At 26.2% G+C, this 16,596-nt stretch overlaps 3 protein-coding genes across 6 annotated transcripts in view; 2 read left to right on the top strand and 1 right to left on the bottom strand.

Annotated features, from left to right (window-relative positions):
* Nucleotides 1-1,879: 1,879 nt before the first annotated feature.
* The window catches only part of LOC141536265 (uncharacterized), a 23,703-nt gene continuing 8,986 nt past the window's right edge, over nt 1,880-16,596 (bottom strand). For 2 of the 3 annotated variants that reach the window (XM_074256667.1, XM_074256666.1), the window contains exon 3: nt 1,880-6,030. In XM_074256667.1, coding sequence (XP_074112768.1) covers nt 5,049-6,023 — 975 coding nt within the window. In that variant the 5' untranslated portion in view covers nt 6,024-6,030 and the 3' untranslated portion in view covers nt 1,880-5,048. Of the gene's footprint in view, nt 8,202-16,596 lie in introns of those variants that run through there. The other variant, XM_074256668.1, reaches the window with a different exon arrangement.
* The window catches only part of F (espin protein forked), a 24,716-nt gene continuing 19,880 nt past the window's right edge, over nt 11,761-16,596 (top strand). Inside the window, exon 1 of the mRNA XM_074256661.1 lies at nt 11,761-11,862. Coding sequence (XP_074112762.1) covers nt 11,776-11,862 — 87 coding nt within the window. The 5' untranslated portion in view covers nt 11,761-11,775. The remainder of the gene's footprint in view (nt 11,863-16,596) is intronic.
* Nucleotides 13,696-15,051, top strand: LOC141536268 (uncharacterized). Of its 2 annotated transcripts, none has more exons than XM_074256670.1 (4): nt 13,696-13,838; nt 14,430-14,582; nt 14,659-14,832; nt 14,912-15,051. In XM_074256670.1, the coding sequence occupies exons 1-4, from the start codon at nt 13,749-13,751 to the stop codon at nt 15,017-15,019; spliced, it is 525 nt and encodes a 174-aa protein (XP_074112771.1). In that variant the 5' UTR covers nt 13,696-13,748; the 3' UTR covers nt 15,020-15,051. The 2 variants fall into 2 exon arrangements, with proteins under 2 accessions (XP_074112771.1, XP_074112773.1); XM_074256672.1 differs by having other exon boundaries at nt 13,711-13,838; nt 14,446-14,582.

The raw sequence follows: 16,596 nt of genomic DNA, 5'->3' as shown, positions 1-16,596 counted from the left end.
TCTAGCCGATTAACTCGAAAATGTAGTTATCTTTAATCATAGTAGTAAATTATTACACTTATCTGTAATGGTATTTTTTTTTTAATATCAAATATCAAACACAAAAAACGAGAAATTTTATATTTCATCTTAACATAGTGTACTTTATGTTTATGGTTTCATTGCTGTTCTCTCGCTCGATATTATTGAAATCATACAATCAATTTATTACATTATTTATTACATTATTTTTCTTACATGCGAAAATAGTTTTTAGATATAATAAAGTAGAAAGTAAAAAAAATCGATATGATGAGTTTATAAGTGCTTTGCGTGGTAAAGTACAGTTATTATAATTTTTTGTTTGTTTTGTTGTTTTTTATTTGGTAGAATGACAGAGAAAATTTGTTTTGTATTAACCTTCACGGATTTTAAACTCTAAATATAATAATATTTTTTAAATAATATGAGGTTATTGTCTTCTTACTTATAAATTATGGATTACAGAATTTTATTTTTTCAAAGTTTTATTTTTTTCACTTTCATTTGTACACGGTATAAAAAAATTGCGTCTTGTACACAAAGCGTGTGTGCCGATAGATAACGAATTCACATTTTTGTGAATAGTTTTAAGATAAAAATTGAAAAAAATGAGAAAGGCCTCTCTCAACTGAAGCTATAATATAAAGATTGATGGAAAAAATCAGGGACGCAAAAGCCAAATGGTATCCAATTTGGCATAGAATGCCTTTTATATATATGATACGGTATTTGCCTGTTAAGCAAATTAGTATAATAATATACTGAGTAGTAGCCAAATAATAACCAAACAATGTATAAGTATAATAATTAATAATCAAATCAAACAGTTCCTAAAATTTATAAATTAACAAGTCTAATTAACCGTGACATAATTATTATTGATTGAATGACTTGACTGTTTGATCAGACAATGATTGACTGTTTATAAATGGTAATGAAGTAACAGTACTTTTACTCCTTTGCAATTATTTCCATGAAAGAAAAATATCGATAATAAACATTCATAAATTTTATTTTAACAGTTCATTCAAAATTTATTGATACAAGGACTACAAATGATGTTATTAAAATATCTTAATTTAAGAATTCCAATGAAATTTAATATTCATCGAAATTCCCAATATCAAGAAACAAGAAACAAGGTAGCATCTCATGCTAAGTGCAGGTTTTTGAACTCAAATTAGTGAATATTTATTTACTCTAATAAAAATTCAACTCCTTCAATTTCATTTAGTACAAAAATTAGTCTATATTGCACACCTTATACGCGAAGCATTGAGGTTGTGCTCTACTCTCGACATTTCAAAAAAGCAGTTTTCTCGAAACTGAAATCAATTTTTTGTTATATATCTCGCATTTACAGGTTAATATGAGTACATTTATATCAAGTCAAATAATTTGTCAGGCACATAAAATATTTCAATAACAATTTTTTTGTTTAACATAGTTAATTATAACATTAAACATAATCTTTTCAGGACGTCCGTGTATGGATGAGTGTATGTGGTAGGGAAATTGGTCGAAAAAATGATCGTATCGGAATAATTTTTTTTTTTATTACCTAAAGTGACACATGACGGAATTTCTCAATTAATATGAGCGTTCAATTCACTGTCGTTAAATTATTATTTACAAAAAACTAATATATGACTGTGCATTTTTTTGTATATCTATTTTTACATTTTATTATAGTATTTTTTTTCCTCACCTTTGAGTTATGGCGCCATTAAACCATGGCAGAGTTTTCTGTTTTTTTATTATTTTGCTTTTTATATTTTATTTTAATCAATTTTATTGTAAATAATAATAATAATAATAATAATAATAATAATAATAATAATAATAATAATAATAATAATAATAATAATAATAATAATATTTATTTAGCCCTTGGCTATCTTACAACATTTACAATATTTACATTCAATTCTGTTTACAATTCTTAGTTATAATTTTATAAGTCAATTTCATCCTTTACATATTCTTTTAATGCTATTCTAAAATATTTTATCCTATTTTCGTTTCTTATAAAATCTGGCAAGTTATTATACCAGTTATAACCAATATAAGTAATACATTTCTCAGCAGTGTAAGTCTTGGTTTTTTTTATATTTATTTTTGAGCTAGATCTAGTGTAGTAATTGTAAGTATTTTCCATTCTTGTAATTTTTTCGGCTATTATTTTCGGTTTCTCATTTAAAACCAATTTATGTATAAAAATACAGGTATTAAATAGCAACCTTTGCCTTATACTCATCCAACCTAATGTTTCTAACATGTCGCTTATTCTAATGTATTTACTAACTCCTAAAACTTGTCTCATAGCTCTATTTTGAGTTTTTTGGAGCTTGTTCAGATCTCCCGCCGAGTAATTTATAATAATAGTACTACAATAATCAATATAAGGAGCAATTAATGTTTTATATATTAAATTTTTCGAATAACTACTAACAGAATTACCAAGACGATACATAATATTTATTTTTTTTGCCATTTTATTTATCACTTCTGTTGCATTATCCTTAAAGGTTAAATTGTCATCAATAATAATACCTAAGTACTTCATTTTTTTAACTTCCGTGATTATATGATCTTTTAATTTAATATTACAGCTACCTCTAACATAGTTTTTCTTATTATCATGTATTAACATATATACAGTTTTTTTAACATTAATTTTCATTTTGTTTTTTAATAACCAATCATATAATACAGATAAACTTAAATTTAGTTTGGTTTCAATTTCCTCCAAATTTTTACTTGCAAAATAAATTTTCGTATCGTCTGCAAAAAGACGACATGTGACACCTAAATTTCTAATTAAAGGAATCATGTCATTTACATATATCAGAAAGAGAATGGGGCCGAGTTTAGAACCCTGTGGCACACCATTTTCATTTCTGATTTCGTCAGAAAATATATTATCTAATTTAACTCTTTGTCTCCTATGACTTAGGTAAGATTCGAATCATTTCAATACTATTCCAATAATGCCCCAACAATCTTACCTTTATCAAGACAATTTCGCCAATCAATAAGAGAGCTCTGAATAGCTGTTTCACAAGAGTAATATTTTCTAAAACCATATTGTTCATTATCTATCAAATCATTAGATTCTAGATACCTTTCAAGCCTAGACTTGACTACTTTTTCCAGTAAGTGTTCCATAATTGGTAATGTATTGATCGGCCTAAAATCTTCGATATTTTTACTATTTTTGATTTTTTGTAAAGGTGTAATTGTTGATAGTTTCCAGATATCCGGTGTAATGCCCAGTCTTAAAGATTGATTCAATATGTCTAGAATAATATTAGGATCAGATTCCCATATTAATTTAACAATTTTAGCATTGATATCTAATTTGTTGCCTTTATTATTATTTAGATTTCTAATTATTAATTTCATTTCTGCATAGGAGACAGTGTCAAATTCATTAAATTTTGAATTTAAATTCTCGTCATTTCTATTATCACAATTAAAATCAGATCGACTTTCTGTACTACTAACTGAGTTATCAATAGTTTCGCTAATTTCCTTTACAATATTATTTACACTATTTACAAAATAGTTATTAAATTCATTTACAATATCAGTCTTATTATCCAATAACTTATTATTAACTTTAATACAATTGGGCATAATCGAGTTAGCTTTTTATCACCCATTAATTTTTTAATTTCAGACCACATTAAACGTGATTTATGTTTATTTTTATCAATTTTATTTTCATAGAATATTTTTCATTTATTCTAATGCTGTTAACTATTTCATTTCTTAGTTTTCTGTAATTTTCTAAGTCATCTATACACTTAGAATTTTTAGCTCTATAATAAGCTTGATCTCGAATTTTTATTTTTTTAATTATATCATTACTTATCCATGGTCTACTATTCCAATTAGGCTTCATTATTTTTTCAATTTTAGGTGCAGTTATTTCTATTGAGTCGTAAATAGCTAAGTTTATATTTCTAACATATAATACATTTGATACAAAGTATCAAAATTATAATCCTCAATTTTACTCTCATTATTCATTAAAAATTTAATTTTATCTATTAAAACATTTTGGAAAATATAACTATCAAAGTTTTCGAAATCTCTACTTATAATTTTTTAAGGTTTCAATTGATTATTATTCTTTGATTTCATGTGTATAATAATGTTATTATGATCTGAAATTTTTGGCGTATTTAAAACTTCAGATTCACATTTGAAATTACAGAAAACTAAGTCTATTATTGTATCTGAGTTCAATGTTGATCTAGTTGGTAATTTAATTTTTTGCTTAAGACCTAACGATGGAAGATTGTTTAACAATTTTTTGCCATAATAATTTAATTTAGAAATATCAATATTAAAGTCTCCGACAATTATTAACTTATTTTTATTTTTATCTAATATGTTATTTACAAAACTTATAATATTTACACAAAATTCACTAACTCTACTGTTTGGAGAACGATATAAATTACAAATTGTAATTTTCTCCTTTATTTTTATTTGAAAAACATGTAACCAAGTACCTTCATTAATCAGTTCATTATTCACTATAACATCGAATTGCATAGATTTTTAATATAACTTATAACACCTCCGGTTCGATTATTACATGTATTAGTTCTAATTATATTATAATTTTCAATTGAAATTTCATGGTCTTGTATATCGTCCTTAACATGAGTTTCATTTAAACAAATAATATCTGGTTTTATATTTTCAATCCATTTAATTAAAATATCCTTCTTATTTATTAGTTCATTTATATTGAGCGAAACTATTTTTAACTGTTAATTTTCACAATTTATTATTCTTTTTGATTTATTATTTAACACTTTCAAATAAAACTTACAGTTTAGATCCGTGGCTTCATGACTTATATCACAATCTGTTGCGTTAAATTTATTTGACCAATTTACACAGTTTGCACATTTTCTTTCATTATTTTTACAATCTACCTCTTTATGTTGTCCTGCACATTTACGGCAAACCACAGGCCTCTTACATCTATTTGCCTTATGATTATAGCCTCAACAATTAAAGCAACGATTGATATCGATAAAATTGTAAATCTTATAGCTCATCCAACCTATTTTTATTCTACCATTCTTTAGTAACAATTTATGAATATCAGGATGCAACTCCAATATCATCGTACCAGAATCTTGGTTTTTCAAATATTTTTTAATAATTTTAATTTCATTTCCACCTTGTAGATTAATCAATTTATTTTGCTTAACAATATTATCAGTAAGGACTTTATCGTTCGTTTCAATTATATCCTTATTTATAGCAATTACTTTCAATTTTGGTAATTTTTTAGTAATTGTAGTTACCTTTACCGAATTTCCCATCTTCTCAGTTATTTCATTAGCCAAGACTGACTTGTCTATTTCTTTATCCAACTCAACAATTACTTTTCCATTCGATCCATTTCTAATTTTATTTATTCCAATACCAAGATTCCCAACATTGATATTTCTTTTAATACTTTTCACTGTTTCTTCACTGGACTGTTTATTTTTCGGCATGATGACAATGCATTCGTTTGACTTATCCATAGGTTGTTGACATTGTTGAATTTTCTGAGAAGACATAATTTCAACAGTATTATTTGCATTATTATTATTATTATTATTATTAGATTTTTCAATGTTACTACTTCTAATCACCAATTTATTACTTGTCATTAATTCTTTTTTAAGTATGTTTATCTCTTCTTTGACCATTTCATGTAATTTACTCAATTCCTGTTCAATAATGTCCTTCACAACAAGTTTTGCAATGTCATTAATACTTTGAGTTATTTCATTGTGTATGACTTCTTGTAACGACATTTTCAATTCCAAAATTTCATTATTTCTTTGATCTATCATAAACTGCTTCAAGTTGATTAACTCCTCATCGTACTTTTTTCCTATTTGGCTTATAAACCCCTCCAATTTGCTAAACATGTTGCTTTCCGTGTCATCTTTTACTGTTCCAGTAGATCGTCTTGCAAGCATTCCTAGACTGTTATTATTTTTATTTTTATTAGCGAAAATGTTAGTAAAAATATTAGTAAAAAATGAGTTTATAAGGCGTGCACTTTTGGATTTTTCAAACTTTTCATGAACTAGACTGACTTTTTATTCATTTATATTTTGAATACGTTTATACATGTGTATGAGCTGATTACTGAGTTTATTTTGCTGTAGCTGTAAAGGTTTTTAATCAAGTCATTCTATGCAACAATATATTCAAAATCGAAAATAAAAATAATAGTAAATAATCATCTTCAATTGGCGAAATTTGAATAATCAAAATGCTACAAAGTTTAAACTGAACTCAACTATTCATAACTTTTATTTTTGTATTCACCTAAAAGAAAAAAAAATAATTAACCATTTCATATATTTAAAAAAATTATACTTTTAATTTATTTTCTCTCAATTAATGTATGATGTAAATAGTCTCATTAAATAGTTGTTGTAAATAACTTTAATCTATGTAGGTACTTGATCTACGTGAATATTCAGTTAATTTGATTACAGCTGTAACTTTAATTAATTAAATAAGTCAGTGAAATTTAATTTATCACAAAAGCAATTAGCAATCTAATAATGTCAACTCTCGATTGAAAAATAACAAGAGAAATTTATTTAAAAAAACATATAAATTTAACAAAGTTATTAAATCATACTTTCACATAAAATAAAAAATGAAGATTTAAATTGTTTCTGTATTTACTTGATCGAAACTTTCGTTGACTTTGACACATATTCTGCAACTAATAACTAATGACATACGCGATTAACAACAAGCTAGGCTTGAATTTTACATCTAAATTAATTTCGTTTAACTGAAAGTGTAATATGTGAAAACAAAACTCCAAATACACATTTAAACTACTAATACTTGATCTATTTTGTAAATAAAAAATTGCTTCTTGGTAAATAACTTTCATCAATTACCTTAATCATCAACACCATCTCAATAAAAAAAAAAAAATATAATCAAGAAATTATATTGGACTTATCTAAAACTCAGCTTTATTTTATATTTAAGTTCAATAACGTGATGCGATAATCAGATAATAAAAATAGAAATCTATAACAGAATAAAGGAAAGTAAAAATAAAATTATTATAACATTGAAGTGAACCTCTGAATTAATGAATAAAAAGTATTAACATAATTAAAGTAATCTAATCCATTGCAAAAAATTCTTCTAGAGATCAATTATTATTATAATTATGGTATTAAAAAAATTAAAAAAAAAACATTAACGATAATCGAATATTCTACAATAAACTAGAAAGCTGAACGGGTAAAATTTAACTTTTTCAAATGATTAAGCACTGTATATAGCTGTTACGTTTGACAACAAAATTCTTTATCTATATATAACAATTCATGGTCTCTCTTTTTATTTATAATCATCTTATAATACATGCCATTTTAATCGATTGATTATGGACGTGCATAAAAATTAACTGCGGAATTATTAAAATGTTAACCATTCAGACCATAATCATTACTTTTTTATTGAAACTAATGAACCGATTAACTACGACAAATTTTAAAAATCTGGCACGTGTCATTTGTCGATACGGAGTTGTTATCACATTTAACTGAAAAAATTCAATATTTTTTAATTATCGCAACTACGCAATAATGTAATGACACCAAGTATTGATATCTAATAAGTGTTGGGTCATTTGATGATTGTTGATCGATTACGTGAAATCTTATTTATTTACTATAAGTAAAATAAGAAGTTAATATAATTACGTAATTAGATTATTCAATGTTAAGACTAATTGAATATTATATTAAATGAAAAATTTTTAAATTATTACCATAACAATGAAATATACTGAAAAATTTTAATAAATTGAATTGTAGTTTTAGAAATTAATATAGCCTTCTATATGATATCAAGTAATAGCATGATGTTCTGTTCATATTTGTAATAATTATTTACAATACCGCATTACTCCGATAACAATCTAGATTGTTATGACAGGAATAATTTCTATACAAGACTAAGATAGCTAATTTAATAATTCACCTACACTGTTAATGATAGGTGATGTTACAATAGCAATCTAGCAGTTTTTACTTATTGATAGTTTAGGTTGTTTTGACAGTATAGTATTTTTAGTGAAAATTAAGAGCAGAAGAAAATTTTAATTGAATATTAACGAAGTAGACGTCAGACTTGCTAGATTTTTTAATTTTGTGAAAGTTTATTGTTCTTTTTCAATTTAATATCATATATTTCATTATAAATAATATGAAATTATTTATTTCATTATATCATGTGTCGTAACATAATATTGATAAATAAATAAAATTTAATTATAAAAATTTCAAGCCGTACGCTGAAAGAAAAAATTTCTATTGAAAAAATGGTATTAGGCGTCTTGATCCCCCGACAAAATATCCCTAAGACAAAAAATTCCCGACAAGTTATTCTTTAAATTCGTTATAGTTATTAAAAATTATTAAAAAGCACAATGATAAAAGGGCACAACACGGTAACAAGCGTTTTATTTAAAAATTCCGGCTATTTAGGATTAATTGTCGGGAATTTTTTGTCTTGGGGATATTTTGTCGGGGGATCAAAAATCATGGAACTGAAAAAGTAGGCATTTTTGTAACAAGAAATTAATTTGTTTGACATTTTCAACAATTTTATATCTTAGCTGAAGAAATTAAAATTGCTCTCACAGTGACTTTCTTTTTTGAGAAAAAAATTTTCTTGATATGGAAAATAACAATTCAAAAGAAAATTTTCAATTTGTCTATCTATAATTTTTGCATTTAATTAATTAACAAAATGTTGATACCCCCTTGCGTTGATATAATAAATTGAAACTTTTTTGCATAAAAATGCTTCGTATTAATGCAAATAATAGCATAATGCATTGAGGTATGTTTTTTGTTTCACTTTCAGTTCTTTTATTTTGGAATTCGAATTTTCATATTTCTAATTTTCTCTAAAAAAAATAATTTAGAAGTAAATGAATTCTAATGTAGTTATAACTCAGTGAAATATTTTTTGCAATAAATAATTGATTATTTGAATACTTTCTACAATGTTTCCCTTCTACGGAGTAGTAGAAAGTATAAATTTTAATATCAAGTATTTGTAGCAATAAAGTCGTTAATCGTAATTATAATTGTATTTCTACATATAATGAGCGTCAATTTATGGTAAACACTCACAAGACCGTGTAAGAAACAAAATTACATCAACAAAAACCTTCATGCGAGTGAATCAGATTTAATTAATTTAGAGATCACACAGACCTTAATTAACTCAAATTTGATTAATAATGTTTGTAGAGCATTTTATCACTTAGACTTATCAATTACTCAAATAAACTATATTTGAACGTTTTCTTTACCAAACACCTCTACTATAAACTTTTCCTTTTACTTTAATTATGGGTACCGATAATAAAGTAACGACGACATTGATGTCTACATTGTAATAACAGAAAGTATCAAATTATAAAAATTAAAGGAAAAGCACTAAATTAATTGACAATAATCATTCGTATATTCGAATTATCACTAACGGTTGTAAAAAAAAAATAGAAAGCTGAACTAATAAAAATTAAATGATTCAAATAAATACATTATAACCACATACACATTTAAATACAACTTATCTGTAATCGCCTTTAATGACCATACTCAACAAAACCGTTAGTCAATTGATAAAGTAAAATACAAAATATATAGAATGACTGGAAAATATCAACAGTGACTATTATAATTTTTTTTTTTTTTTTCAAATAAAAAAATTTAGTTTTTTCAACATAGTTTCTATTGTAAATTCGAGCAGCTTGCAAGTCTTCAAAAAAGAAGTCTTCAATTATTTATTGAATCTCGACAGATAGAATAACCTCAAATGAAGAGTAAATATTTGATAAAATATTTATTAAAATTTCAATTACTGTATACTAAGTCAAAAATTTAATTCTTTAATGTGACTGTGATAAGGATAAACTCAGTGCAATACATAAAATTATAATTGAAGTAATTATAAGTAAAAGTGAAATTAAGACCTTAAATCCTTGATTCTCCTCTTAAATAATTATTTACCAAATGAATACCGATGTAATCCTGAATCAAATTACCTAAATTTATTTAAAATATTCTTACTTATATAGTTGTTCTATGTACTCACAAATATGTTTAGTTATGTAACAAATGTATTTACTATATAATGAAATTTGCCATTTGGCCTGAGCCTTGGCATTAATAAACAAAATTCTAAATTCTAAAATTCTACACAGTTAAAAATTTTGCGTCATTGCGTCAAAAGATTTTATGTTAAAAATTTTTGTGTTAAATTAACTCAAAAGTCTCAAATTAAAACAAAAAAGTGTTAAATATTTAACACAAAATTTTTTTGACGCATTGACGCAAAATTTTTACTGTGTAAGAGCTAACTAAATTATTACTTATTTCACATATATGCATAAATATTTTCAAAAGAAAATCATTTCTTTTCATTACAATTATCGCAATAACAAGACAATTATTATTTATTTGGCATTTCTCACAAATTTTTTTACAACGTTTGAGTCAAATAATCTTTTCATTCCAGGTGATATCTTCTTTTTATTTTAAGTGATTTCAAAAAAAGTTTGGAAAATCCAAAAGTGCACAGCTTGCAATGCTCATTTACTCATGAAATAATAATAAAATAAAAAATGTGAAAAAAAAAAAATATAAAACAGGTGAAATAGGACGACAATGCGTAGGCACTTCTAGTAGTATAAGTGTACACAATATATATAGATTTATGGTCTTTTGGTTTTTTTTTCATTTTGTTAATTGCAGTCAAACGATACTGAGCTACCTAGGCATTCACGATAGATGACCCACAATTTTTGAAAGAATTAAAAAATAAATTTTTTTTTATTAATGAATTAACGAATTTTTTCACAAGTTACAGTGTATACGGGGTTAAATCAATTTTTGAAAAGTATGGAATTAATTGCCATTAAATTATCTTCCCTATAGTATAAAAAATTTTTTAATTCCGCGAACTAACAAGGGTATAATAATAAAAATAGATGCCGAGATGAGGCGAAAAATACACGTATATAACATATGTAATACAGAAATTGTGTTGATTTTACACAATATTTTTTACTGTGAATATGGAAATCAGATTAGAACTTGATTTTCGAAAACTAGCATGGAACCAATGACTTCCCGATTTTTTTAAAAATCATTCATTTGTATAGCGAGAACTTAAAAATTTAGAAAAAGAAATCTTAGATGTGAAAAAAAATTTATTATAATGCACAATGACGATAAAAATGACTGACAAAAAATTTAGAAAAAAATTTTTTTTTTGTTTTTGAAATTAAAAATTTTTTTCTCTTAAATTTTAGAAAATGACCTTAAAATATATATTTTGGAAAACTGAAAGAACTTTTTGGAAAAAAAAATTTTTCTACAAAATTTTGGGGATATCCTATTTTACCCCCATATATATACATACATATGTATTAACAGGTACTTACAAATACATAAACAAAACATTTATTGCATAAAACTAAGAACGCAATCATTTCCGCAAATCGTTAAATTCGATCTTTTATTATTCATTACTATTACTTAATAGCAATTTATAATGATGGTATAAAAATAATACTGTATTCTTTATTTCTTTTTCAGAGAATAAGAGAAAGGAATGCTAACAACAAACTCAGTTAAAATTTAATAAAATGTTATTACGGCGGACGAAATGGCAAGGGATCATTTAGGGTCGGATTATTCAGAGTACATGAGCGACACAACAACTTACAGTTGTAAGACGATTTCTGTCGAGAAGGTAATTAATTACATGTGTTTCAATAAATCATTTCTTATGTGTAATAAGTTCTTCTTATACCTATATAACTTTTTTTAAATTATTTTTCTGAGTGCTCATATGACAAATTATTTTTAGAAACCATTTCAAGACCGTGAATTTTTCGAGTAAAATTTTATTGAAAATTATACAAGACTTTAAAAATAGAATTGGAAATAATGAAAAAGACTCATGACTGAAAAACTGCGAATATTGAACTAAAAAACTTTTTGGTCATAGTGACTACTTCAATTTGATGATGTGTCAAGTACTTGACATCTAAGATATAAATACACGAACTTGAAACAATTAATCAATGAAATAATTGCAAATAGAAGTTTTCCCAATTTCGGAACGTGATTCACATGCTTTATATAATACTCTTCGGAATTGAAAACATGAGTAAATTTTTCATTCGGAAAAATCATTTTGAGTATTCGTTAAATTTTATCTACATTATTTTCAAATCACTTAAAATACCAACTAGTAAGTTAGTTGCAATCTTTAACTTTCTAAAATATAACTAAATCCTATAACTAAAAATTAATGATTAGTTGTGAATCGTAGTTAACTCGCAGGATCGAAATATTGATTTTATTAGCTGAAACCAAAGTGCGTGATTTCAATTTCCAGTACGTTTTCTCATGAATTGATTAATTGATAAAAATTCAATATGAATAGTGACAGCAATATAAAAAATGAATAACCCTTTCTCTAATTTTGTGATAAAAAGTGTCTTTTGCAAAAAAAAAAGGAAGTTCAATTTTTATAAATTTGTGAAAATGTGATTATAAAAACTTAATATAATGGTAAGTAATAAAAAAATATATCACGTTAAATATATAGTTCTTCAATAAAGTTATTAATTTATTCTAAATAGAACTGGCATACTTAATTATATAATATTTTAAAAATTCGTATGAAACGTGCAACAATGAATGACAAAGTTTTCAAAATTTCAGACTCCCCTGTCCACCCCTGTGTTAAATTAATCATATGTGAAATTTTCGACCCACTCAAATATTTCTTGTTATGCTCAAAACATTTCTCAACAAAGTTGAGGTATGCTACGATATCTCTTAAATGCGTCATTTAATTTTGATTTGATGTCATTAGATGTAATTATATTTTTTTTAATGAAAAAATTTTTTATCAAGTCTCAAGTCGATTCAGTAGTAAATTTCAAAATTATTTTAAAAACTTCTAGAAAAAATTTTTTTATAGATTTTTATTGTCGAATATCTTCAAGATGCCTCGAAGATATTTTATTTATTATTTTTCGAAATAACTTTTAAAATATTTGACTAATTAACTTCAAAAATCAGAGACACTTTTTTGTAAAAGTTAAAAAATCACAGCTATTTTAAAATTTTCAACTAATCGTTTTTTTCATATAACTTTTGAACTTTTGAACTCGAAAAGCTCAAAAATCAACTAATGAAAAAATTTTCAATCGTTTGAAGCTCGAACAAACGAGAAGTTTCAGGGATAGCCAACCGGTCAACCGCTTTTGACATTTTTTTTTTTTTTGAGAAAATTCAAAAAATTAATTTTTGGCTTACATTATGTTAAGGTTATGTCATGATATTTCATATGCGTAAATCATCGTAATAAATTCATAATATTTTTCTACATAAGCTAATTCATCATAAATTTTACGTAATTGCTCATATTTTGCGTCGTAAACAATGGAAGCAATTAGTCGATGACTTTGATTAAGTTAACGAGCCTTTGTTTTTAGCTATTTTTACTGTAATCAATTATCAGATTGTCGATATCATAAAAAAATCATTTAGTATAATGATAACTTCATAACAGACTAGTTGGAACCAATAATAAATACCAAACAATCATATCATTGAAGAATAATGCTGCTCTTAATCATTGTAAAGTTTTTTCTTTTTATAGGAATACAAGGGGAAGTAATAAAAGACTCTTGTTTGATTATTGGTTATTCCGTAAGTTTTACATTAATAAATATATCATCTAATTAATTTAATGTTAATTTTGCCATTTTGTCGTTATCTTATTGGTACACTGTAAAAAAAGCGGTGTTAAAATGGACTCATTTTAACACCGCTATGTAACACCTGGGTATTAACACCGGTGTTCTTTTGCGGTGTTAAAAATCCGGTGTTAAATCGGCGTAATAACGGTGTAACAGTAGAATAAATTTACACCGTATCGGAGTATGAATATTACATGATCCATAAAACACAATTATTATTCAATATTTATCAAAATGAATATTTCAAACTTTCTAAGTTAAATATTTACTTTTTTTAATTATTTATTTTTAATTATCAAACATAAAAAGTTTAATTATAAAAATTGTGTCAGTCAAAATATTATCAACACCGGAAAATCTATAACACCGATTTAACACCAAAAAAATATATTTACACCGCAAACGGTGTTACTGCTACACCGATTTCGATGTTGAATTTAACACCGGAATTATTAACACCATACACCGCATGGACTTACACCGGTTTTTTTTTACAATGTATATAATAAAAATTAACCAATTGTCAACAATAATGATTTAGTGTTCTTACAATGAAGATTGCTGCACCAACATGTGTCTCTATTCGGCAGAATCATCTACAGCTACTTGTGTTTCAAAAATTGAAAACCTTTCAGACTATCTTGTTAAGTTACCAGAACCACCAACTTCCAGCATCTTCAATTTAAAAGCTTCTGTAAATATTTTAGTTTTTTATTAATTTCTTGGTCGGGATAATTTGAAATTTTGATGTCGACTTTTTTTTATTCTAGTGTCACAAAAACAGTGATTGCAATCGTTTAGAAAAATGCATGTTGTTTGCAGATAAGTCCCGTGGTATATGTATAAAACTACCAAGTCCTAAACAGACGACGCCCAAAGCGCCTGAAGAACAGACGACGCTATTTAATCCGCAACGTCAAAGTTGCGTCATACCTGGATTATATGTATGTAATTTACAAAAATTAGTCTTTATAAAATTATTTGCAATAAATAAAATATGTATTTATGTTATTTTCTTACCAGTGTAAGAAGGACGACGATTGCTGTTCCAAAAAATGTCATAATTATTTAAATACTGGCATAACTTATTGCCTAAATACAATTGAACATTCACCTGCATTAAGGGGTTAGGGGTACTCAGAGGCCTGAAAAAATGATGATTTTCAATAATTTTTTTTTTGTAGTTAATTACTTTATTTGACAAAAATAAAAACATAGCTTTATTAGAACACGTTTTGATTTGACTTCACGATAATTTCAAAAAAAAAAATTAATAATTCAAAAAGTTATCGCTGTTTTTGTAAAGCCCGTTCCTCCCGAAGTCCTTTGCGGTGATCATCATAAGTCCTTGGAGATTCATCTAAAATCAATCGGATAAGAAAAATTAGTTTTATTAATAGATAATCTTGTGCCTGATCGAAGCTTTTTTTTTTTTCGAAATTAACAAAATGGCGGCTTCAGGAAATTTTTTTCTAGATTTTCGGGAAAAAATCAACAGTTCATTGTTAAAAAGAAATCGAAATTTTTGAAAAAAAAAAATCCTTCGATCAGGCACGAGTTTTTAATGTTTTTCAAAAGTACAATAAATTTTATTGAAATCTACCGAGCAGTTTTTAAGTTACAGTGATCACCAGTTCAGAAAACATAGTTTTGAGAAAAACGCATTTAAAGTTTTGCTATGGATTTATGTCGAATTATAAGAATTATTTAATAACTTACACTGAGTCATCTATTCCTGGACCATATAATAGCTCTTCAGCCGTCATAGCAGCTTCCAAAATATCGATTTGCTGGTGCCTACGTTGCAATCGACCTTCTCGGGTGTTATCATTAGCGCGCTTATCTGCTACTTTCATACGTGCAGCATCCATTCTTTCTGCATACCGATGAGAATTAGGCCCACAATTAAGTCCTAGTGTATTCATCAAGACTAATAATGAATTTATACCCTCATTAAATATACACATAGCAACGTATGCAGCTATTTGTACGATAGTATAACTAGTATTTACCGTTTTTGGGCATATTTTCCATACTAGTTAGTTAAAGCTTTCATTATTATTCTGATTGAATCCACCTACACATCTTGAAAGTAAATTTTCATTACTAAGATCTTCGTATATAGGCTCGATAGCTATCAAAACATCAGAAGGTAAGGGAGAATAATCGTGAGAATAGGTATCAAGCTCTCCTCTTGCTTCAGCGCGCTGGTAAGAGCACCAAGATTCTTCGCCTTTTGGACACATATCATGATTCGGTTTTTCATCACTCGAGCCGTAGTGATAAAAGGTTGCCATTATAGCAGATTTCATATTTTCAATAGAATCACAATGCCGGCGTATTGCTAAACCATAGTACACAGTTAGTTTGTCTATTACTTTTCCTGTGAGCTTACCTCGACCACCAAGACCTTTTTGTTACTCTTCAGCGTACGTAATCGACTCCCCATCCGCTTTTGGACATGCCCTATACATTTCTTTTTATTTACAGTTGTATTTTTGTAAGGATCTGATTTTATAATTCCTGAATAGGTCTTGGAGTCACCATCACCAATATAGTTGGTATACTTATTAAGTATTACTTAACTCCATATTTAGTTTCAGAATACGAAAACATTTCGACCATCGCATCCACCTCCATTTTCCCAGAAAACCCTTTATGATTAGCAGAACACACATCTTCATGCGATTGATACCATTCCTGGAACT

Source organism: Cotesia typhae, unplaced genomic scaffold (genome assembly GCF_013202065.1).
Source record: "Cotesia typhae breed Kobodo isofemale line unplaced genomic scaffold, CoteBio_Ctyphae scaffold_152, whole genome shotgun sequence".
Lineage (NCBI taxonomy): Eukaryota > Metazoa > Arthropoda > Insecta > Hymenoptera > Braconidae > Cotesia > Cotesia typhae.
This window is presented reverse-complemented; position numbering and strand designations above follow the sequence as displayed.